This window comes from Perissodus microlepis, chromosome 13 (genome assembly GCF_051167445.1).
Source record: "Perissodus microlepis isolate ML-2025 ecotype Zambia chromosome 13, ASM5116744v1, whole genome shotgun sequence".
Taxonomy (NCBI): Eukaryota; Metazoa; Chordata; class Actinopteri; order Cichliformes; family Cichlidae; genus Perissodus; species Perissodus microlepis.
Genome location: NC_140473.1, coordinates 931,529 through 955,461, shown reverse-complemented (window position 1 = coordinate 955,461; position 23,933 = coordinate 931,529). Strand labels below are relative to the sequence as shown.

Sequence of the window (23,933 nt, the reverse complement as noted above, 5' to 3'; positions counted from 1 at the left end):
GTCATTCTGACTGACTGGCTGTTGATGAAGATCACTGACTGTTTTCTCCTCAACTTATTTGGTTTTCCTTCTCCCTCCCAGCATCACTAACCGGTCGCAGCAGATGGCCCCGCCCCTCCCTGAGCCTGGTTCTGCTGCAGGTTTCTTCCTGTTAAAAGGGAGTTTTTCCTTCCCACTGTCGCCACGTGTTGCTCACAGCAAACTGTCTGATTGTTGGGCTTTTTCTCTAAAAGAATCAAGTCTTTAACTTACAATTTGATGCGCTTTGACAAAACTGTTGTTTAAATTTGTGTTATTTAATAAACCTGAATTTAATCATTTCAGATGTTTTGGTCAGGGTCAGGCCATCATCCTTGGACAATGACTGCCTACAAGACTTCATTGATACTCAATGACACCGTTACTTAACTTTAGATTTTGCACAAGATTGCTTAGTTCACTAGCTTATCATGTTGGTAAAACTCCCCATGACGGCATTTTAATCACAAATGGCTTATTGATTATATGGAAAATGATGAGATCATTAAAATTATAGGACACAGACATGAGACGACATGTAACAGGTCATACAGGCTCTGCGGGTGAAAAGCAGATCAAAAAAGACTCCGTCAAGAAGAGAAAATAGTTATTCAAGATAAAGTTTATAAAAAAATGATTCAGTTTGTCACTTGTTACCAAGACCTGGGTATGATCAGCTGTGAGCCTTTTTAGTCTTAAATATTGTATAAACAAGGTGACAAGCCACGGAAACTTTCTGCACGACTGATTAGCAGAACATTGATCTTTGTTATTGTTAATGTGTTATTCAATGTTCATAAACTAATACTGAGTTACAGTCATGATGCGTGCAAATGACACTGTGGCAATAACAAAAGAAGAAACAGGGAGTGCAAACAAGATTATACAAAAAGTAAAGGACCTGGAAGAGTTTCCCATGTAAACACACACACATATATGTATACATATATAATGTGTGTGTGTTACCTGAAAACAATGATCTCCTCAGATGCATCCTGCCTCCTCTTGTACTGCTGGAGGCAGATGTTACAGCAGTCTTGTCGTGGGTGGAGTCCTCTTGTGACAGCAGCACGCAGGTGAGCCAGGGACCAGTGGAGGTCGTAGTTCAACAGATTGGTGGTTGTTTCAAGTAAAGTCTGAAACATTTTTTTTCTTAGTTATGTCTACATTCATGTGCCATAAAGAGTTCAAAATGTGTAATTAGAATAACGTGTTTTCCTTCACAGATCAAGGCTAAAGATTATTTTCACACCATGACTACATGAGCAACACAAACTGCCCGTTTCAACCCATCAGATGGTAATGATGGGTTGAAACGGGCGGTAATTTCTATGCTATGCTGAAAACGTTTCCAAAGGCATATGTCTGTATTCATGCAAACAGTAACGTGTGTGTAAAAGCTCGAGAGGTTTTGATTCATCTGTTTTTGCTCCTGGCAAACAACGATTATTAACACGTCATCATACAATACTATTGTTTATGGAGACAAGTCTCTCTATAATATAGTTACTTTCACATACCTAACTCAAACAGCTGTTTAGTCTGAACACAAATATTACCTGCCATTCACACACACACACACACACACACACTCCTCGTGCCTATGGTACGACAACTCTTCTCCGTGCCCCTGGTACACTGCGCAGAAACACCTTGCCACACACACAAACACACACACACACACACACACACACACACACACACACACACACACACACACACACACACACACACACACACGTCTTACCTGTTCATAGTTAAACGTGTCCAGCATACCCAGAATGAGGCCTTGAATCTCTGCCAGCTTGCCTTTGCCATACACTGGATCCTAACAAACAAGCAGGCAGATGGAGTCTGATGTTACGCAGTGTGAAATGAAGTGTCAGTGAACAGTGTGACCATATGGTGATTTTATGGTGCTCTGTGGCACAGACAAATAAGATTAAGCTAAATCAGGATGTAAACACAGCCAATAATTAATTGCGGTGTTTGTATAAACTGCTGCTACTGTTCATAGGATTGTTTGACCAATCTGAACAAACATGTTGTTAAACAGTGAAATAAGTCCAAATAATGAAACAAGCCTTAGCTTAAATTACAGGGAGTGCAGAATTATTAGGCAAATGAGTATTTTGTCCACTTCATCCTCTTCATGCATGTTGTCTTACTCCAAGCTGTATAGGCTCGAAAGCCTACTACCAATTAAGCATATTAGGTGATGTGCATCTCTGTAATGAGAAGGGGTGTGGTCTAATGACATCAACACCCTATATCAGGTGTGCAGAATTATTAGGCAACGTCCTTTCCTTTGGCAAAATGGGTCAAAAGAAGGACTTGACAGGCTCAGAAAAGTCAAAAATAGTGAGATATCTTGCAGAGGGATGCAGCAGTCTCAAAATTGCAAAGCTTCTGAAGCGTGATCATCGAACAATCAAGCGTTTCATTCAAAATAGTCAACAGGGTCGCAAGAAGCGTGTGGAAAAACCAAGGCGCAAAATAACTGCCCATGAACTGAGAAAAGTCAAGCGTGCAGCTGCCAAGATGCCACTTGCCACCAGTTTGGCCATATTTCAGAGCTGCAACATCACTGGAGTGCCCAAAAGCACAAGGTGTGCAATACTCAGAGACATGGCCAAGGTAAGAAAGGCTGAAAGACGACCACCACTGAACAAGACACACAAGCTGAAACGTCAAGACTGGGCCAAGAAATATCTCAAGACTGGTTTTTCTAAGGTTTTATGGACTGATGAAATGAGAGTGAGTCTTGATGGGCCAGATGGATGGGCCCGTGGCTGGATTGGTAAAGGGCAGAGAGCTCCAGTCCGACTCAGACGCCAGCAAGGTGGAGGTGGAGTACTGGTTTGGGCTGGTATCATCAAAGATGAGCTTGTGGGGCCTTTTCGGGTTGAGGATGGAGTCAAGCTCAACTCCCAGTCCTACTGCCAGTTTCTGGAAGACACCTTCTTCAAGCAGTGGTACAGGAAGAAGTCTGCATCCTTCAAGAAAAACATGATTTTCATGCAGGACAATGCTCCATCACACGCGTCCAAGTACTCCACAGCGTGGCTGGCAAGAAAGGGTATAAAAGAAGAAAAACTAATGACATGGCCTCCTTGTTCACCTGATCTGAACCCCATTGAGAACCTGTGGTCCATCATCAAATGTGAGATTTACAAGGAGGGAAAACAGTACACCTCTCTGAACAGTGTCTGGGAGGCTGTGGTTGCTGCTGCACGCAATGTTGATGGTGAACAGATCAAAACACTGACAGAATCCATGGATGGCAGGCTTTTGAGTGTCCTTGCAAAGAAAGGTGGCTATATTGGTCGCTGATTTGTTTTTGTTTTGTTTTTGAATGTCAGAAATGTATATTTGTGAATGTGGAGATGTTATATTGGTTTCACTGGTAAAAATAAATAATTGAAATGGGTATATATTTGTTTTTTGTTAAGTTGCCTAATAATTATGCACAGTAATAGTCACCTGCACACACAGATATCCCCCTAAAATAGCTAAAACTAAAAACAAACTGACCTGATAACCTGGACACTGGCTGCTTTGCAATGTTTTGTTTTTCAGTGGGAGAAACGTTTCACTCATCCAGGTGACTCAGTCTCAGCTGACTGCAGGTTTCCACATTTGCACAATGACTGAACTAGCATCACTGAAAGAACAATGGGCTGGGAGGAAGTGGTGTGCCATACTGCATATTTTGGTATCGATCCGATACCAAGTAAATACGGGCCAGTATCACCGATAACGATACTCTTCAATAAATAAGGTGGATGCCTCGTTGAATCGCTAAATCTCAATTGATTTTCATGACCTTAATGTTTTTGTGATGTTTCCTTTTTATTATTAAATAGTTAAAACACAGGACATAATTAGGACAAAGTTTATAATTAAATAAAGAATTGCTCTATTATTGTGGCGGGGCGTGGTCTGCGATGCCGCTGCAGGTAGGATGGACTCACCTTCACGTGATTTACTTACCTGGATGACTGAGCATGCAGCAAGACACATGAAGGGTGGGTTTAAGAATTTCTCACCGTCCTGTGTGTGTGTGTGTGTGTGTGTGTGTGTGTGTGTGTGCATATAGATGCATGGACAGACTGTATACAAACCTGCAGGATCTGTTGAATGATGGCAGGTAAAGAAATAAAGCTGCTCATAGCGTTGAGAACCTTCATCGTGAGCTCCTTCAGCACTAAGACATTTACAGACATGATGAATTAGCCACACCAAGAACTGATTCAATAAAAAAACAATAACAAAAAAACGCATGTACAATTTTCTCTCTGATGAGCAATAAAACCACCGCTCAAACACTCTTTAGTGCACACACTCACTGCTCAAGGGTCCTTCTGGAGTTAGAGCTAAACTGTTTTATTTCCTTTGAAACAAAGTTCATGTCGTCAAATCAGCTCCACACAGTGAGCTAGCACGTCAGTGCTGAGGACTACAGCATATTCATTACACTGCTCACGCCCCCAGACATTCTCACTGAATAAACTCAGACACAGTTATGGACCACGTCTGCACTAGGTTCACTGCAAAAGCTCAAAATCTTACCAAGTATATTTGTCTAATTTCTAGTCAAAATATCTCATCACACTTAAAATAAGACACAATCAGCTACAGAGCAACATTTCAGTGAGATATGGGGACTTGTTTTGAGAGACGGTGCATCTTGGATCTGGAGAATTTTTACTTGTTCCATTGGCACTTTTTTCCACTTAATACGAGATATTTTTGCTTGAAATAAGTGAAAAATCTGCTAGTGAAACTTTTCTGTGCCTTTAGCCTAACATTCATGCACTCACACTCCAATGGACACAACAGGTACAACTCAGGATTCAGTATCTTGCCTAAGCTCTGGCATGCAGGATCAAACCATCAGTGTTCAGAACAGTGGAGGGTTCACTTTATCTCCTGAGCTATGCTAACGTGACCCACTGGTCACTGCTGAACCCTTGCTGGACTGAGAGCGGGCAGGAAGGAAAATGGGAAGGAGGAAATACTGGTCCTGGGGTCAATGAAATATTATTTAAGGGAGTGCTGCATATTCTATCCAACAAAGGTAAACACGCTGAGCTTTGTCTGAGCACATACAGACAAAATAACTATGATCATTTGACATTTTTAAATGCTCTAGTCTAAAATGTGGCGGTAGGACTTTAACTAAAGAGTCTCAGTAGTTTTTCCACCACTGTGGTTGAACATTAACATCAAAACCTAAACTTGATGTGTAACGCTGGCCTGACAGTGTGTAGTTGTATTTGTTCCATCTCCTGCCGTAGCACAAGCTTATAATCACTATAAAACTGGACACACAAGCACTGCACAAAGGGTTACTACCTCGTCATATTCAGGTTTTTAGGCAATGGCTGCTTTTGGCTTTGTTGAATCACAGAACTGGTCAGTTTGTCTGACCGAGGGAGCTCAGCATCAGTAGCTTTTTATACTTTAACAAAATGTGTTAAATTTACAAAAAGTCATCAGAGAGCTGCACAGATCTGAAAGACTAGAGAGGAAGCATCGTCATAGTGAGGCATCTTTGTTTACATGTGTAGTGATGCATGCAAACTGTTACCGTCAGAGGTGTGTTTAGCATTGAGCCCCTTTACTTGTTTCTGAGACGCCATCATTGTGTCCAAAAGTGGAAACCAGAGAACCTGTGAGATAAGGAAAACAAGTAATAACTAGCAATGTCAGTTCTTCACAGCAAACATACCCGCGCACAGCACCCACCTCTCTCTGTTTCTGGTCCAGGCCCTGACAACTTCGATGACAGAAGACAATGATGTCATTCACAGATTCCTTTAATTTCATCAGCACCGATTCAGTTCTCACAGCCTCGTCCTCGTCCCATCTCCCATCCTTCGCTCCACTGTCACTCTCAGCAGTAAGAGCACACAGTGTGTCCTTCAGTGTCTTCACAGAGAGCAAAAAAGCTTTGTGTCACAACAATTACATCCATAAGACAGCAGCAGTATAACAACTTGGTCTTTCAGTATTTTAAGTGCGAAAATGTTTTACTTCACAATTAAAAACACTGTCTGTGTAAACACCAACATACCACTTACAGGTCACTTTGTTATGTACACGTGTTCATCTGCTTTTCAATGAGAGTATTGAATCAGCCAATCACACAGCAGCTGCTAAGTGCATTCAGGCCAAGCCGCTGAAGTTCAAAGTGAAACTGGGAAGATTTGGGTGAAAAGTGACTTTGAACATGGTTGTTGGTGACAGACAGGCTGATTGATCGACTTGGATTTGCCCACAAAACCATCTTGTAGGGTTTACAGAGACCAGTATGAAAAAGAAACTACCCAGTGAGCAATTCTCTGAGCAAAAATGCCTCATTGATGCTGCAGTCTGAGGAGTATAGGTATTCTGTATCGAGCTGATGCGAAGGAAACAGTAGCTCAGATGACCGCTCATTAAAGCCAGTTATTCTTAAAGGGCTACAGCAGGAGCAGATTACAGGAGGTACCACTTCAGCTAAGAACAGGAAACTGAGGCAACACTTTTCACAACAGAAGCCAGGAAACACTAATTTGATGAGCCTCAATTTCTACAGCAACATTCAGACAGGAAGATCAGAATTTGATGGATCCATCCAGCCTTGTGTGTAGCACACTTTAGGTCTTTAAGTACCAATTAAGTTAGAACTGTGCGACATGACAAAAATCTCAGATCCTGATATGTCACAGTTCTCGTCCCGAGAACGATATAAATCACAGAACAGTGCTTTTCCTGTCAGCTCAGTGACTCTTGGGCAGCTTGTATGAAGTGTTTTCAGCTGGGCGTCAGGTGTTTTGACCGATGCATTAAACGATACATTTCTACACATAAGTTGTAACAGCCGCCATTTTTCTGGTTTTCTCTGTGCCTGCATCCACGCGGTGACCATCCAAACCATGAAAAAATATTGCCATAAACAGTTTTGCGACGCCGCGAAACAAACGATAGCGTAGAATATGAAACAATAGATGTTTTCATTTTGTCATCTGATATATTTTGTCATATCGCACAACGCTTAATTAAACATTGTTTAAATGCTACATCCTGCCGAAGTATTGCCCGTCCCTTTACGACCACAGTGTACATGATGGCTGCTTCAGCAGGATAACGCATCATGTCACAAAGCTCAAATAATCTCAAACTGGTTTCCTGAATATACTCAGATGACCAGCTCAGGCGGTAGAGCAGGTCATCTACTGATCAGAAGGTTGGTGGTTCGATTCCTGACTTCCCCTAGCCAAATATCCTTGGGCAAGATACATCCATGTGTGTGAATGTTAGCTAGAAAGCACTTAGAAAAATGTGCTGGTGTGAATGGGTGAATGCACAAGTTGTATAAAGCGCTTTGAGTGCTCAGAAGAGTAGAAAAGTGCTATATAAGAACCAGTCACCCAGCCCAGCCCAACAGAGGACCTCTGGTGTGAAATGTGAAGATCAATCAGAACCTCTGACGAATGTTTCAGCACCTTGATGCCACCAAGAACTAAAACAGCTCTGATGTCAAAAGGATGTGACAACGTGGCAGCCCAACAAAGTGGGCAGTAAGGCAGTAAGGTCATTGCTGGTTGTCTTGAGTTAATCTGGTAAAAGGTTTACGATTAGAGCATAAATATTGTAGAGTCTTTACCTTACAATTTAAAGTGCAAGTGTTGCTATATAAAATCAGCTGAATTGGTATTTTGATGTTATGTTGTTACCTCTAATGAGACAGCAAATGCTCCATGAACATCTCCTTTCATCTCCAGCAGGTAGGCTGTAGCTTCATTGCAGTGGTGCTTCTGAGTTATCTACAGATAAAAACATTGAATGTTTAACACGGTCGCCTCAGTCTGGCTGCAGGATGCTTACCTGTGCAGTCACGACTAACATGCTGCTTTATTCTTTCCATAATCTGCTTTCCACTGTGCTGCTCCAACTTGCTGTGTTTATGATTGACACTCAGTGTGTGGGTGTAGATCATCCTTACACCCTGTGTAATTTCTTATATTTGAAAACACCCATTTAAGACTTGTGAATTTAAATTTACATTTTAAATCGTACTTACTACACTGTGTCGAGGATGCGTGCACTCTGCACAGTCAACACCAAGAAAAAGAGTATTTAAAGTGTTCATCCTGACTCTAGGTAACAATTTCAACATCACAGCTGCGCAGAAATCTCTTCTTCTTAAAATGAGGTTAGTTCGGTGTCCTGGTGGGGGTTTGGGTCGAGTGGATCTGTAGATACTTAAAAGACTCCAGTAAAACTTCCAAAAAAGCAGCTTGAAGGCAAAGGAAGCACGGCTTCTATCACTGCTTCTGTCACTGCTTCTGTCACTGCTTCTGTAACGGCTTCTGTCACTGCTTCTGTCACTGCTTCTGTAACGGCTTCTGTCACTGCTTCTGTCACTGCTTCTGTCACTGCTTCTGTCACTGCTTCTGTCACTGCTTCTGTCACGGCTTCTGTCACGGCTTCTGTCACTGCTTCTGTCACTGCTTCTGTCACGGCTTCTGTCACTGCTTCTGTCACTGCTTCTGTCACTGCTTCTGTAACTGCTTCTGTCACGGCTTCTGTCACGGCTTCTGTCACTGCTTCTGTCACTGCTTCTGTCACGGCTTCTGTCACTGCTTCTGTAACTGCTTCTGTCACTGCTTCTGTCACGGCTTCTGTCACTGCTTCTGTCACGGCTTCTGTCACTGCTTCTGTAACTGCTTCTGTCACTGCTTCTGTCACTGCTTCTGTCACTGCTTCTGTCACTGCTTCTGTCACGGCTTCTGTCACGGCTTCTGTCACTGCTTCTGTCACTGCTTCTGTCACGGCTTCTGTCACGGCTTCTGTCACTGCTTCTGTCACTGCTTCTGTCACGGCTTCTGTCACGGCTTCTGTCACTGCTTCTGTCACTGCTTCTGTCACGGCTTCTGTCACTGCTTCTGTCACTGCTTCTGTAACTGCTTCTGTCACTGCTTCTGTCACTGCTTCTGTCACTGCTTCTGTCACTGCTTCTGTAACTGCTTCTGTCACTGCTTCTGTCACTGCTTCTGTCACGGCTTCTGTCACTGCTTCTGTCACTGCTTCTGTAACTGCTTCTGTCACTGCTTCTGTAACTGCTTCTGTAACTGCTTCTGTCACTGCTTCTGTCACTGCTTCTGTCACTGCTTCTGTCACGGCTTCTGTAACTGCTTCTGTAACTGCTTCTGTCACTGCTTCTGTCACTGCTTCTGTCACTGCTTCTGTCACGGCTTCTGTCACGGCTTCTGTCACGGCTTCTGTCACTGCTTCTGTCACTGCTTCTGTCACGGCTTCTGTCACGGCTTCTGTAACTGCTTCTGTCACGGCTTCTGTCACGGCTTCTGTCACTGCTTCTGTAACTGCTTCTGTCACGGCTTCTGTCACGGCTTCTGTCACGGCTTCTGTCACGGCTTCTGTCACGGCTTCTGTCACTGCTTCTGTCACTGCTTCTGTCACGGCTTCTGTCACTGCTTCTGTAACTGCTTCTGTAACTGCTTCTGTCACGGCTTCTGTCACTGCTTCTGTCACGGCTTCTGTCACTGCTTCTGTCACTGCTTCTGTAACGGCTTCTGTCACTGCTTCTGTAACTGCTTCTGTCACTGCTTCTGTCACTGCTTCTGTAACTGCTTCTGTCACTGCTTCTGTAACTGCTTCTGTCACTGCTTCTGTCACGGCTTCTGTCACTGCTTCTGTCACGGCTTCTGTCACTGCTTCTGTCACTGCTTCTGTAACGGCTTCTGTCACTGCTTCTGTAACTGCTTCTGTCACTGCTTCTGTCACTGCTTCTGTAACTGCTTCTGTCACTGCTTCTGTAACTGCTTCTGTCACGGCTTCTGTCACGGCTTCTGTCACTGCTTCTGTCACTGCTTCTGTCACGGCTTCTGTCACTGCTTCTGTCACTGCTTCTGTAACTGCTTCTGTCACTGCTTCTGTCACTGCTTCTGTCACTGCTTCTGTCACTGCTTCTGTCACTGCTTCTGTCACTGCTTCTGTCACGGCTTCTGTAACTGCTTCTGTAACTGCTTCTGTCACTGCTTCTGTCACTGCTTCTGTCACGGCTTCTGTAACTGCTTCTGTAACTGCTTCTGTCACTGCTTCTGTCACTGCTTCTGTAACGGCTTCTGTCACTGCTTCTGTAACTGCTTCTGTCACTGCTTCTGTCACTGCTTCTGTCACTGCTTCTGTCACTGCTTCTGTCACTGCTTCTGTCACGGCTTCTGTCACTGCTTCTGTCACTGCTTCTGTCACGGCTTCTGTCACTGCTTCTGTCACTGCTTCTGTCACTGCTTCTGTAACTGCTTCTGTCACTGCTTCTGTCACGGCTTCTGTCACTGCTTCTGTCACGGCTTCTGTCACTGCTTCTGTCACTGCTTCTGTAACGGCTTCTGTCACTGCTTCTGTCACGGCTTCTGTCACTGCTTCTGTCACGGCTTCTGTCACTGCTTCTGTCACGGCTTCTGTAACTGCTTCTGTCACTGCTTCTGTCACTGCTTCTGTCACGGCTTCTGTAACTGCTTCTGTCACTGCTTCTGTCACGGCTTCTGTAACTGCTTCTGTCACTGCTTCTGTCACGGCTTCTGTCACGGCTTCTGTAACTGCTTCTGTCACTGCTTCTGTCACTGCTTCTGTCACGGCTTCTGTAACTGCTTCTGTCACTGCTTCTGTCACGGCTTCTGTAACTGCTTCTGTCACGGCTTCTGTCACGGCTTCTGTCACGGCTTCTGTCACGGCTTCTGTCACGGCTTCTGTAACTGCTTCTGTCACTGCTTCTGTCACGGCTTCTGTCACTGCTTCTGTCACTGCTTCTGTAACTGCTTCTGTCACTGCTTCTGTCACGGCTTCTGTCACGGCTTCTGTCACTGCTTCTGTCACTGCTTCTGTCACGGCTTCTGTCACTGCTTCTGTCACTGCTTCTGTAACTGCTTCTGTCACTGCTTCTGTCACTGCTTCTGTCACTGCTTCTGTCACTGCTTCTGTCACGGCTTCTGTAACTGCTTCTGTAACTGCTTCTGTAACTGCTTCTGTAACTGCTTCTGTCACGGCTTCTGTCACTGCTTCTGTCACTGCTTCTGTCACTGCTTCTGTCACTGCTTCTGTAACTGCTTCTGTCACTGCTTCTGTCACGGCTTCTGTCACTGCTTCTGTCACGGCTTCTGTCACTGCTTCTGTCACTGCTTCTGTAACGGCTTCTGTCACTGCTTCTGTCACTGCTTCTGTCACTGCTTCTGTAACTGCTTCTGTCACGGCTTCTGTCACGGCTTCTGTCACTGCTTCTGTCACTGCTTCTGTCACTGCTTCTGTCACTGCTTCTGTAACTGCTTCTGTAACTGCTTCTGTCACTGCTTCTGTCACTGCTTCTGTCACGGCTTCTGTCACTGCTTCTGTCACGGCTTCTGTCACGGCTTCTGTAACTGCTTCTGTCACTGCTTCTGTCACTGCTTCTGTAACTGCTTCTGTCACGGCTTCTGTAACTGCTTCTGTCACTGCTTCTGTCACTGCTTCTGTCACTGCTTCTGTCACTGCTTCTGTAACTGCTTCTGTCACTGCTTCTGTCACTGCTTCTGTCACGGCTTCTGTAACTGCTTCTGTCACTGCTTCTGTCACGGCTTCTGTCACTGCTTCTGTCACTGCTTCTGTCACTGCTTCTGTCACGGCTTCTGTCACTGCTTCTGTCACTGCTTCTGTCACGGCTTCTGTCACGGCTTCTGTCACGGCTTCTGTCACTGCTTCTGTCACTGCTTCTGTCACGGCTTCTGTCACTGCTTCTGTAACTGCTTCTGTCACGGCTTCTGTAACTGCTTCTGTCACTGCTTCTGTCACGGCTTCTGTCACTGCTTCTGTCACTGCTTCTGTCACTGCTTCTGTCACTGCTTCTGTCACTGCTTCTGTCACTGCTTCTGTCACGGCTTCTGTCACTGCTTCTGTCACTGCTTCTGTAACTGCTTCTGTAACTGCTTCTGTCACTGCTTCTGTAACGGCTTCTGTCACTGCTTCTGTCACTGCTTCTGTAACGGCTTCTGTCACTGCTTCTGTCACTGCTTCTGTAACGGCTTCTGTCACTGCTTCTGTCACTGCTTCTGTCACTGCTTCTGTCACGGCTTCTGTCACTGCTTCTGTCACTGCTTCTGTCACTGCTTCTGTCACTGCTTCTGTCACTGCTTCTGTAACTGCTTCTGTCACTGCTTCTGTCACGGCTTCTGTAACGGCTTCTGTAACTGCTTCTGTCACGGCTTCTGTAACTGCTTCTGTCACTGCTTCTGTCACTGCTTCTGTCACGGCTTCTGTAACTGCTTCTGTCACTGCTTCTGTCACGGCTTCTGTAACGGCTTCTGTAACTGCTTCTGTAACTGCTTCTGTCACGGCTTCTGTAACGGCTTCTGTCACTGCTTCTGTCACTGCTTCTGTCACTGCTTCTGTCACTGCTTCTGTCACGGCTTCTGTCACTGCTTCTGTCACTGCTTCTGTCACTGCTTCTGTAACTGCTTCTGTCACTGCTTCTGTCACGGCTTCTGTAACGGCTTCTGTAACTGCTTCTGTCACTGCTTCTGTAACTGCTTCTGTCACTGCTTCTGTCACGGCTTCTGTCACTGCTTCTGTCACTGCTTCTGTCACTGCTTCTGTCACTGCTTCTGTAACTGCTTCTGTCACTGCTTCTGTCACGGCTTCTGTAACGGCTTCTGTAACTGCTTCTGTCACGGCTTCTGTCACTGCTTCTGTCACTGCTTCTGTCACTGCTTCTGTCACTGCTTCTGTAACTGCTTCTGTCACTGCTTCTGTCACGGCTTCTGTAACGGCTTCTGTAACTGCTTCTGTCACTGCTTCTGTAACTGCTTCTGTCACTGCTTCTGTCACGGCTTCTGTCACTGCTTCTGTCACTGCTTCTGTCACTGCTTCTGTCACTGCTTCTGTCACTGCTTCTGTAACTGCTTCTGTCACTGCTTCTGTCACGGCTTCTGTAACGGCTTCTGTAACTGCTTCTGTCACGGCTTCTGTAACTGCTTCTGTCACTGCTTCTGTCACTGCTTCTGTCACGGCTTCTGTAACTGCTTCCGTCACTGCTTCCGTCACTGCTTCCGTAACTGCTTCCGTCACTGCTTCTGTCACTGCTTCTGTCACTGCTTCTGTCACTGCTTCTGTAACTGCTTCTGTCACGGCTTCCGTAACTGCTTCCGTCACTGCTTCCGTCACTGCTTCCGTCACTGCTTCCGTCACTGCTTCCGTCACTGCTTCCGTCACGGCTTCCGTCACTGCTTCCGTCACTGCTTCCGTCACGGCTTCCGTCACTGCTTCCGTCACTGCTTCCGTCACTGCTTCCGTCACTGCTTCCGTCACTGCTTCCGTCACTGCTTCCGTCACTGCTTCCGTCACGGCTTCCGTCACGGCTTCCGTAACTGCTTCCGTCACTGCTTCCGTCACTGCTTCCGTCACTGCTTCCGTCACTGCTTCCGTCACTGCTTCCGTCACTGCTTCCGTCACTGCTTCCGTCACTGCTTCTGTAACTGCTTCTGTCACTGCTTCTGTCACTGCTTCTGTCACTGCTTCTGTCACTGCTTCTGTCACTGCTTCTGTAACTGCTTCTGTAACTGCTTCTGTAACTGCTTCTGTCACTGCTTCTGTAACTGCTTCTGTCACGGCTTCTGTCACTGCTTCTGTCACTGCTTCTGTCACTGCTTCTGTCACGGCTTCTGTCACTGCTTCTGTCACTGCTTCTGTCACTGCTTCTGTCACTGCTTCTGTCACGGCTTCTGTCACTGCTTCTGTCACTGCTTCTGTCACTGCTTCTGTAACTGCTTCTGTCACTGCTTCTGTCACTGCTTCTGTAACTGCTTCTGTCACTGCTTCTGTCACTGCTTCTGTCACTGCTTCTGTCACTGCTTCTGTCACGGCTTCTGTCACTGCTTCTGTCGCTGCTTCTGTCGCTGCTTCTGTCACGGCTTCTGTCGCTGCTTCTGTCACGGCTTCTGTCGCTGCTTCTGTCACGGCTTCTGTCACTGCTTCTGTCACTGCTTCTATCACTGCTTCTATCAGGGATCATCATAAAGTGTAGAAACTTTAAGGTTTCTTCAAAGGTCCAGACTTCTGGAATAAAATTTAAAATCCATCTTCTCACAGAAAAGATCTTGAAGAATCTCATCTTAAATACCTCTTAGTACAGTATCACAGAGCACAACAGAGCACTTTGCTCTCAGATTGCAGGCTTACTTGTGGTTCCTACAATATTTAAAGTACAACAGGAGGCAGCCTTCAGCTTTCAGGACACTATTGTGTGGAGCCAGCTCCCAGTTCAGGTCCAGGAGACAGACACCCTTTCTTCTTTTAAGATTAGGCTTAAAGCTACTTTTTGCTAAAGCATATAGTTAGGGCTGGATCAGGTGACCCTGAACCCTCCCTTAGTTACACTGCAATAGGCTTAGAAGGCTGGGGGCTTCCCATGATGCACTATTTCTTCTTCATTCACATTTTTCACTTCCTGTATATTTATAAGTGTTAATAAACATAAAGGAACATGTGTTAATGTCTTTGCCGTGTGTGCAGTCCTAGGACGGGCTAAGATACTTCCAGGCCTCTGGTAGAGCGACACACATACCCCCCCCCCCGAGGCATCACAGCTATAGAAACTATGTTCTACCCAGACGCACTCAAGATTACTCCATACATTAACTAATGCAGCTGTTTATGGAATAATTTGGTTTTTAACTTCTGTACACAAAAACATGCAAAGAAGAATTATAATAGTACTTGTATTGCATCTTCTAGTCTGTAGTGCTGGGAGGTGTGGAGAAAGCTCAGAAGCTGGTCTGGGGCAAAGCGGCACATTAAATCCAGCAGAAGCTCATGGAGGTCACCTTCTTGAGGTAAGATGGACCCTGAATGAGGGCCTTCCCTGAGAAGAGCAGAGGTGACCACATAAGGAGAAGAAGAACATAATTAGGATGAGAGAGAGAAATGCAGGATTGATTCAACTTTGTGCATCTGCAAGTCCGCTGGCTTCTGCTCATGTCCAAGTGATTTTCATTATCAGATGCTGAGCACAAGGGTCCCCACAAAGCTCTGTGCAAACATTTGCGTGCCTCCCAATCTTTCCTGACGACACACTCACAGCTGGACAATTTACATGGCACCAACTATGCACCTGAGGTGGAGGACTTAAACTGGAGTATAACAGCAGAACTACTTGGCAAGAACATCTCCAGCTGTGTCTGCAAGAGAGCATAATCAAAGCTTAAGACAGGAGATGGTAAACGCACACCGTACCGTGGCTCCAAGAGGCAGTTGAGGAAATTGAAAAGCAGCTGATCATCCTTGAGAGAGAGAGAAGAAGAAGAATATTTTACATAATCACTCAAAAAATAGGAGAATATCAGCGTATAAAGCACCAATATGTCTTATTAGGAAACAGTTTCTATGCATTTAACCTGCTTTGATGGTAAATGGACCGACTATATAGCACTTTTCTACTCTCCTGAAGCACTCAAAGCACTTTATACAACAGGCCTCATCTAACAATCACACACCGGAGAGCGACTTGGGGTTAGTATCTTGCCCAGGGATATTTGGCATGCTGACTGGAGCAGCCAGGGATGGAACCACCAACCTACTGATGTGATGGAGACCATTGCTTTCTCTTTATCCCTGCTGAATGATCTTTTTTCTAGTTTTGCTTTTCTAGTGTCCTTGTCAAAAGATTGTATCACAGGTTACAGGTAGTCCAGCTCCTCCAGGATGTCACATTCACACAGGTTTGCTGCGCCTCAAGAGGAAGACATGAGAGCAGACGAGCTGCTACATGACAAGAGCCAAACAGAGCTCTAGATGGGGATCAAACCAGAAACAGGACTAGTATCTGTTCCTTTGTGTGAGCAGGGACAGAAATGGTAAATGTATAGCGCTTTACTAGTCCCTAAGGACCCCAAAGCGCTTTACACATCCAGTCATCCATCATTCACACATGATGGCAGCTACATTGTAGCCACAGCCACCCTGGGGCGCACTGACAGAGAGGCTGCCGGACACTGGCGCCACCGGGTCCTCTGACCACCACCAGTAGGCAACGTCGTCTTGCCCAAGGACACAACGACCGAGACTGTCCAAGCCGGGGCTCGAACCGGCAACCTTCCAACTCTTGAGCCACGATCGCCCCACAGAAAGAGCACTACCAGAGCTCACTTTGATACAACCCTTACACAATCACTGTTTAGCAATCCTCCAAAAACTGGGCCCCTCTTCAGTTTCATAGGAGTCAAACTATCTCAGCATCCTCTGATAGGAGCTCTGGCAACAGCTCTGAAAGAGGGACTAAAATTAGACTTAAAGCCCAACATTATGACTTAAGAGACAAAGTAAATGAACCGAAACTGGGAGGCTGTAGCTCACGAGTTAGAGCATCTACTAATTCTAAGGTTGGTTGTTTGACCCCTGGCTGCTCGAGTCTGTATCTGTGGACAAGATACTGAACCCTGCTCTGCAATTCACTGATGAGAGTGTGAATGTTAGATAAAAAGCAGTTATGGAGAGAAAAACATGCATGTGTGAATGAGGCATGCTGCATGAAGTAGAAAAGTGCGATATAAAGACTATTGTAAATACTATACTGTACTATTTACAGCCCTTTGGAAAACGCACAATATATGTATTTTATCTGATACACAACAAACGAAGAAGGCACAGATTTGGACAGCAGTCCTCAGGTTTTAATATTTGTAAATGCATTTGTGCTGTTCGAGGCTTCGTTTAGGCTTCAGAAACTACAAAGAGAAATAACATCAGTATTTCTGTTGACCTTACCTGAAGCTCAGAGATGATGTGCTGCACCTCGGTGGTGAAATGAAACAGCACTAAGTCAGCTGATTTGCTGGGGTCAAGGGTCACCACGTCCTGTGAAGGGATGTTACAAAATGTTTTGGTATTTTTGGTCAGACAATTTCATCCTTCATTCATCCTCCTGAATTTGCAAATACAGAAATGTGGAAAAAAGGAAAACATTTAAAAATAGCCTCCAGCAGCAAACTGGAATTCAAGCAGACTGCAAGTGCTTCAACTATTAGTTCATGTCTACTTAGTCTCTAAGTGTTCAGACAGGTTGATATTTTGTAATTAGTTTTGCATCTGTAATTCATCACAGAATATTTCAAATTTGTTGACCAAGATGAGATCGAAGTTCCGACTGTTTGAGAATTACAGCTGTGTTCACACAAAGACTCCACGAGGCCATGTTGGTTTTTTACTTTATTTTTATTTATATAGCACATTTAATAACAACAAAATGTTGGCCAAAGTGCTGTACAAAGATAAAAGATTACACAGTAACAAACAATATCAATGACAGATTTTCGGCGCCGCAAACGCCCGGTCACCTCTGTGAAGCAGCCTGGACTCAGACGTGGCCAGGAGCAAGAGATCACTTGATCTAAGAGCTCTAGGGGGCAAATAAGGCTGCAGTCAGTCAGACAGATACTCTGGAGCCTGACCGTTCAGCGCTTTATATTCATCAATAAAATGTTGTATTTAATTCTAAAGCGGACTGGGAGCCGGTGAGGCGAGCACCACCAACATGTTTGCGTCTCTTCGTGTCAGGAGACGAGCTGCAGCACTCTGGACCAGCTGGAGCCGTGCTAGACAACACTGGCTAACAGCTACATATGAAGGATTACAGTGGTCCAGTTGATATAAGATAAAAGCGTGAACTGCCCGTTTTAGTTTTTTAAAAGATAAGAATGATCTCACCTTGGATAAGAGCCTCAATTTAAAAAAGGACCGCTGTACAACAGAGTTAATCTGTTACTCAAAGGTAAACTTATTATCAGGGATAACCCCCAGATTTTTGGCATGCGGTTTAACACAAGGTGCCAAAGTGTGCAGATCTGGGGTACTAGAATAGCAGCTTGACCCAAAGATGATCACTTCAGTTTTTTCCTCGTTAAAATTAAGAAAATTTGAGGCCATCCAGGTCTTAACTTCGTCGAGACACTGAAATAAGGATGAGCATGTGTGTCAACTGAAACCAGCTCACAACTGATGATGTGCTGACAGAAGCATCAGGATAAACTGTGACGTGTACAGGGCGCGCTGCAAAGCTGATCAGACAGCAGCTCAGAGTGCAGACGGGAGATGACCAAAGAAAACTGCAAAAGCAACCCGAGAGATCCTCAAGACAGAAAGGTAGATAGCTCAGTAGGTGAAGTGTTGGCCCCGTGATCAGAAGGTCAGGGGTTCGATTCCCCTGAACGGCTACCCTTGAGGTACCCCTGAGCAAGGCACCGTCCCTACACACTGCTCCCCGGGCGCCTAGTGGCTGCCCACTGCTTCACTGAGTGAATGGGTTCAATGCAGAGGAATTTCCCACGGGGATCAATAAAGTATACATTATTATTATTCATCTAACCGTGATCCAACGCAGCAGCTTCAGAGTGAAAAACATTATTTGTTATATACTAAGACTTTCTCTCTCCAGGCATATCAATGCTTAACCCTCGGTAAGGGAAGTGCAGGCATGGAACCTCCCAAACTAAGACAGCGTCCGGTTTCCTTTCTCTGAATAGATAAGACTTCATTATCATATCTACTACATATATCCTGTGTTTGATCTGTGCAGGGTGACTGGATTTCTGCCTGGCAACAGGGTAATAAAGATGTGGCAGGAAACTATAGGGTCTGCTTCCTGTGTGCTCTGTGTGGACTGAAATCATTTCTACAAGAATAAAACTAACAAAAGACCAAAAACAGCTGTTGATTTCTTTTATTTAATGCACTAAACACAACAAGAGAGAACCACAAACAAGGAGCAGCTTAAGGTGTCAACAATGAAAGCCTGCCAGAGCATCTAAAGACCGGAAGCAGCATCTGTATGCCCATAGATGAAGGACATCCAAGTCATTTGACGGACCTTCAGACCAGACTGATTTCTGAGCTTCTGTCATTTCGGACAGTTAAGGCCACACTGTTGTTAAACCTCTTGAATTAAAGCTTCCAGTTTAATCCCATGTTGATTGTCTTTCATGTTGAAGCACAAAATTACAAATACTTGTGCTAACTGTCGACCCTTCACAGTAACAGTGACGCCAAAGTTGGGGACTGTTTGCCCTCTTAGACTTTTGTATGTGAATATATCTATCCATGCGTATTTTTATGTATGTATGCATCTGCATTTAATTATATCATTAATTATGTATATTTGCAAATATACGTTTGTAAGAAAGACTTTGAGTCAAAAATGAAACCAAAGTGGATCTCACAGCAGTCACAGAGTCAGAATAGGCTGTTGTCTTTTGTAAACACTTTCCTATTGACAGAGTGAGCTACCTACAGCATGCTAACCACTGTCAGAAATGTTAGAAATCTCTCGTTGCACTGAGAATTTTAAACACCTACGACTATATGACCCATTTAGCCTGTGACTTTCACACTCAGCCCACCATCTACCACAGTAATAAGTACCAGGATGTAAAGCACAGCTGTGTGTGTGTGTGTGTATCTACTAACCCTTATGTGTTCCAGCACTTTGCTCTTGACTCTTTGTTTTTCCTCGTGGCTGTATCCAGGCATGGACAGCAGGTTGTGGATGTAGTTAAAGATTTCCCACTGACAAACAGTCACACACACCTCATCAATTATTCCATATATATAATATTTACATATACAGTATAATACATTTGCAAGTTTACACTTTTCAGTCAAATGAACTGAATAATCTGCCGCACCTTTCTGAGGGGGTCTTTCAGGTAGCAGTCAATGATCATGTCATACTGATGATTCTTCTCATAAAGAAATTCACAGATTTGGTAGCTGGTGGCAAAACACATGATAATAATAAGCCAATCCTGTAGCACTGCTACCATTTGAATTACATGATTTATTCATATATAAACTCTCAGCTGTTTTCACAGGTAACTTATGTAAGGCAAAGTTATATCATCAGTGTTGATGTGAAAAAGCACAAGAGTGAAATTGGTGTGTCACAAATATGTCGTGTATATCAAATATTGACAAAGGTAAAGCAGCAATAAAACACTATAATATTTGTATGTTCTATCACTCAGATGGCTTTGTGCTATGCACTGTTCACAATGACAAATCTATCAGTAACCTTCACATTTAGAAACTTCCAGGTTTACACACGATTTCAGGTTTTTGGCAAACAAATCCAAACTCTGTTTGGTTCATCTGTTACCCTCAGTGTCCACTTGTTTAAAGCAAGAAAACTTAAAGAGACATTTTTCCTTCAAAGGTTGGTGGAACCACAACAGTCAGTTAAATCAGGAGTGAACTAAAAGTTACTCATGCAAAGTTTGCATACGCAGTTTTAAGTAAGTGTTGATAAATGCTGCAGTTAAAAGTTTTTAAAACTGAATTCTCCTTCGTTGTGTTCAGCTACTTACAACTTGGCTTTCTCTGCCAGAATCAGGAGTCTGTCTTCATTAAACTGGACCACACCCCCGACCTGCAGGAGCTCCAGCAGAACCTTTAAATCAATCACAAAGTTAGTTATTACGCTTGAATCCAGCAGCTGAATGCAGTAGTTGTGGTCAAAGGTTCTCATTTACTCATCAAGGGCGAGATCTAATGATGCGGCATCTTTAGTGACTTAAACAAAAGACTCGGGCGCTCAAGTTTGAATTTATTTTGGATTTTCTCTAATCTACGAGGTCTCACAGTTATTAAAGATGTATTCTGTACAATCGGTCGATCCTGGAAGGAGAACCGTTCAGTGAAATGATACGATGATCCTGCCCACAGCTGTATGTCAGACAAGAACAACACTAAAGTCCAGCAGCTGCTCGCTGCCGTTTACAGACTGTAGTTAAAAGAAGGAGGGATGCTGCACTGTGGGAAACAGACCTGTTCAACTTTTTTCAGATGTGCTGCTCCGAATGCCAAATTCAAAATTAGCTCATGTTTGTCTTAAAACGGTTCATTTTCTCAGTGTAAACATTTGATGTATTTTCTATGATGTGTGTTTTATTGTGAACAAAGCTGAATACTGCTGACAGCATCAGCCGTAGGGCTCTGAGGACCTGCACTCCCCAGCAGTCTGTGATCCTGACGCACATTTACAACCAGAGCACAAAGCAGGCGACCACATCAGTGTTTTAGAAAACGCTGTGTCTGGCTCCTGTGCCAGGAGGTCGACACGTTGGAGCTCGTTGACGCCTATCGGCACGAAGGCAACTGTTGAGAGCGGCGAGCGAGCACAAGGTCACGAGAGAGAGACGGAGGTTTGTGTATTTAACCTGCTGCCTTTCAGTGTGTCGGGAATCATCGTCCGGACAACAAAGGAACTCCAGCACCTACACAGACAGTGAGATCATTTAAAGATCAGAAAGAGGAAAGACAAACAAATTCATTTAAAGACTCAAAGTTGAAACATGTCATCGACTTATTTTCAGTTTATAGTCGAGAGTCCGTCTGGCTTACTTCTCATTACATCTGGGAGACTAGATCATCTTTAATCCTTAATATGTTACATTAATATGTTAATAAAGTGTAAACACTTTGTGTGCGCAGACACGATCCAGCTCCGACTTTGCCAGATGAATTAACACTTTGTAAACAGAGAGGTGCAGGGGGCTGCCTGATGCAGCTACAGTTCACCTGTACAGATACGCTCCAAGCTTTGAACAACACAGAATCAAAAACGAATTTATTTCAACACAAGTAAGCAAGCAGAGTAAAAAAGGTTTGTGTTTGTGCTGCGTCACAGATCTGGAAGCTGCTTTTCAAGGAGAATAATGGTTCTAGTTTCTCCTCTAAATCCAGGCAGGATTCGATGGTGTGATCCAAATTAGGAAATCAATTAATCTGTTCATGGTCATGTGTTTTTTGTGCTCAGGCCGTGATGTAGTCAAATCAGAAATGCTGAATAAACATTGAAATTGCTTCGAGGACGGCCTAGTTCAAAGAAAGACTGAACGTATAACAGCTACTGGTCACCTGATCAAAGAGCTTCCTGTTCACAAACAGGGTGTTGTCTGGTTTGGCCAACTGACGAGCTAAAAAGGTGAAGAGTCCGCCCACTTGGGAGGGAGTGAAGTCTGCGTTGTCCACCATTACCTAGAGAAACAGAAACGCAAACAGCAGTTATAACTGTACCTTACTACACGAGTGAACGTTTTCCATTAAGTCCGTTTTATTTCCCAAATATGGTATAAAATAAAGAGTTTCTTATTTTGGATTTTATCTACAGCACTGTGCAAAAGTCTTGAGCCAGATTTAGTTTCTGGAGGACTTCCAAAGTGTTTTCAGTGCAGTCCTGGTCCCAGACCAGTTTCATCAACTTAACACTGACCGATTAATCACTCAATCATAACAAAGAAACCTACGCAAGGACTGAAGTTTTCAGACTATTGTTTTTATTTGTATCCACTAACTGAATCTATAAAATGCCAAAGATAGCGTAGCTGTTTTGTTTAATTGGTGTTCAGTGTGTCCTTCACAAAAGTGTGAGGCCTACAAACTGCCTCCAGATGAAGAACAGCATCTGAAAGTCATGTCCATAAGAAAGAGGAAAAAGAAATCCAGCAAAGACCCGACACACACAGGGTGTGGTGTCAGGAAGGCTGTGGGGCAGTTGGAAACAAGAAGAGCAGAGTGTGGGCGGCCAGGGCTGGAAAGCTGCCGCCACACATAGTAATAAAGAGTTTTTCACAGCCGTCGTGTGCGTCCTGTGCTCACTGCCCACATTGTCGTTTTACCTGAAGTAAGATGTCCACTATCCTCTGCTGGTACTCAAGGGCCTGCTTGTCATTTTTAAAGTCTTCAAATGTCTAGAAAGAAGTGAGAACATCATAATGAGTGAAGAACAACCACGAAAGTGATGACTGACATTTCACTTCTTTGAGGGAAACTCCCACATCGGTCTGCACTCTGTGGTTATTAACATATAGCTACACTTATCCCCTAAAGGTGATCTTTCAGGGTACTGTGGTGGTCTCCCAGTGCCGACCTGTCGCTTCACGTTCACTCTGCCTCTCTGCATTAAGGGAACGACACTTTTCCTTTCCTTCAGAGGACACTGAGCATACACGTTGTCGTCCGCTTCCTTAGCTGACACGCCTGGTTTCCTTTGCCACTCAGCATCAGTATAAAACTCCAGGCATCATCAGATCATTGTAGCCTCACACACTCAGTAATACTTAGCGTGCAGTTTTAATTCATCAGTTGCTAACGTTACCTTTTCCACTTCCCTGACGTTTCGGCCCAGTGCTTGACTTTTCCCGACCCCTCCCCTTTGCAACCCTGCCTGTCGACTCTGATTCCCACTCCAAAGCAAACAGACATTAAAGAAAAGGCTGGACTCATCGTAAGCTTGGAGCTCCCTGCATACCTGCACAGCTCCCCTACCACACTCATCTGGCATCACACGCTTCCTCCTGTTTGTAAAGTAAGCTGTGTTGGAGTCCTCTGACACAGTAACAACAGGTCAGAAATGACAGTCCAAAACACAGCCAGAAACACTGACCCGTGAATTCAACATCTAAAAACAAAAAATGTGCATGTTAGCATTGAAGCGCACTGATAAATCCTGTGTGACAGAGCTAGCTAAGAGGTGAGCAACTTGGAAAAGTATCTATATAAAGTTATCTATTCCAAGTTTATATCAAAGAGCTTAACTTGACGTCCAATAAACCCAGAAAAGAATTTGGATACTGTACATGCAGAGCGCACTGTGTTTGATGACTGTCTGCATGCTGCTGCTCTGTATGCCCACTAGTGGTCTTTGTAAGATTCTTTATGTTCATAATTGTCGCTGTCTCTGTTTGCCGTATTTTAATGACAGACGATCTTCCCAGGGGAATCTGCATCTTCTCCTGCAGTCGAACCAGGGAAACCAGCCAACTGGGTAAACCATTGAACCATCAAACCAAGCCAGGCTAAACCACAAACAAAAACAAACAAAATAAAAA

The 23,933-nt window shown here is 44.4% G+C and overlaps 1 protein-coding gene across 3 annotated transcripts in view; it reads right to left on the bottom strand.

Annotated features, from left to right (window-relative positions):
- Positions 1-23,933, bottom strand: part of vps8 (VPS8 subunit of CORVET complex) — an 82,570-nt gene that overhangs the window by 5,168 nt on the left and 53,469 nt on the right. For all 3 annotated transcript variants that reach the window (XM_084948524.1, XM_084948523.1, XM_084948525.1), the window contains 15 exons: positions 22,722-22,793; positions 21,961-22,080; positions 21,261-21,317; positions 20,409-20,491; positions 19,731-19,815; positions 19,513-19,611; positions 16,819-16,908; positions 15,289-15,335; positions 14,773-14,917; positions 7,743-7,832; positions 5,770-5,952; positions 5,612-5,693; positions 4,143-4,225; positions 1,766-1,846; positions 985-1,154 (listed from right to left, as the gene is read on the bottom strand). In XM_084948524.1, coding sequence (XP_084804650.1) covers positions 985-1,154; positions 1,766-1,846; positions 4,143-4,225; positions 5,612-5,693; positions 5,770-5,952; positions 7,743-7,832; positions 14,773-14,917; positions 15,289-15,335; positions 16,819-16,908; positions 19,513-19,611; positions 19,731-19,815; positions 20,409-20,491; positions 21,261-21,317; positions 21,961-22,080; positions 22,722-22,793 — 1,487 coding nt within the window. The remainder of the gene's footprint in view (positions 1-984; positions 1,155-1,765; positions 1,847-4,142; positions 4,226-5,611; positions 5,694-5,769; positions 5,953-7,742; positions 7,833-14,772; positions 14,918-15,288; positions 15,336-16,818; positions 16,909-19,512; positions 19,612-19,730; positions 19,816-20,408; positions 20,492-21,260; positions 21,318-21,960; positions 22,081-22,721; positions 22,794-23,933) is intronic.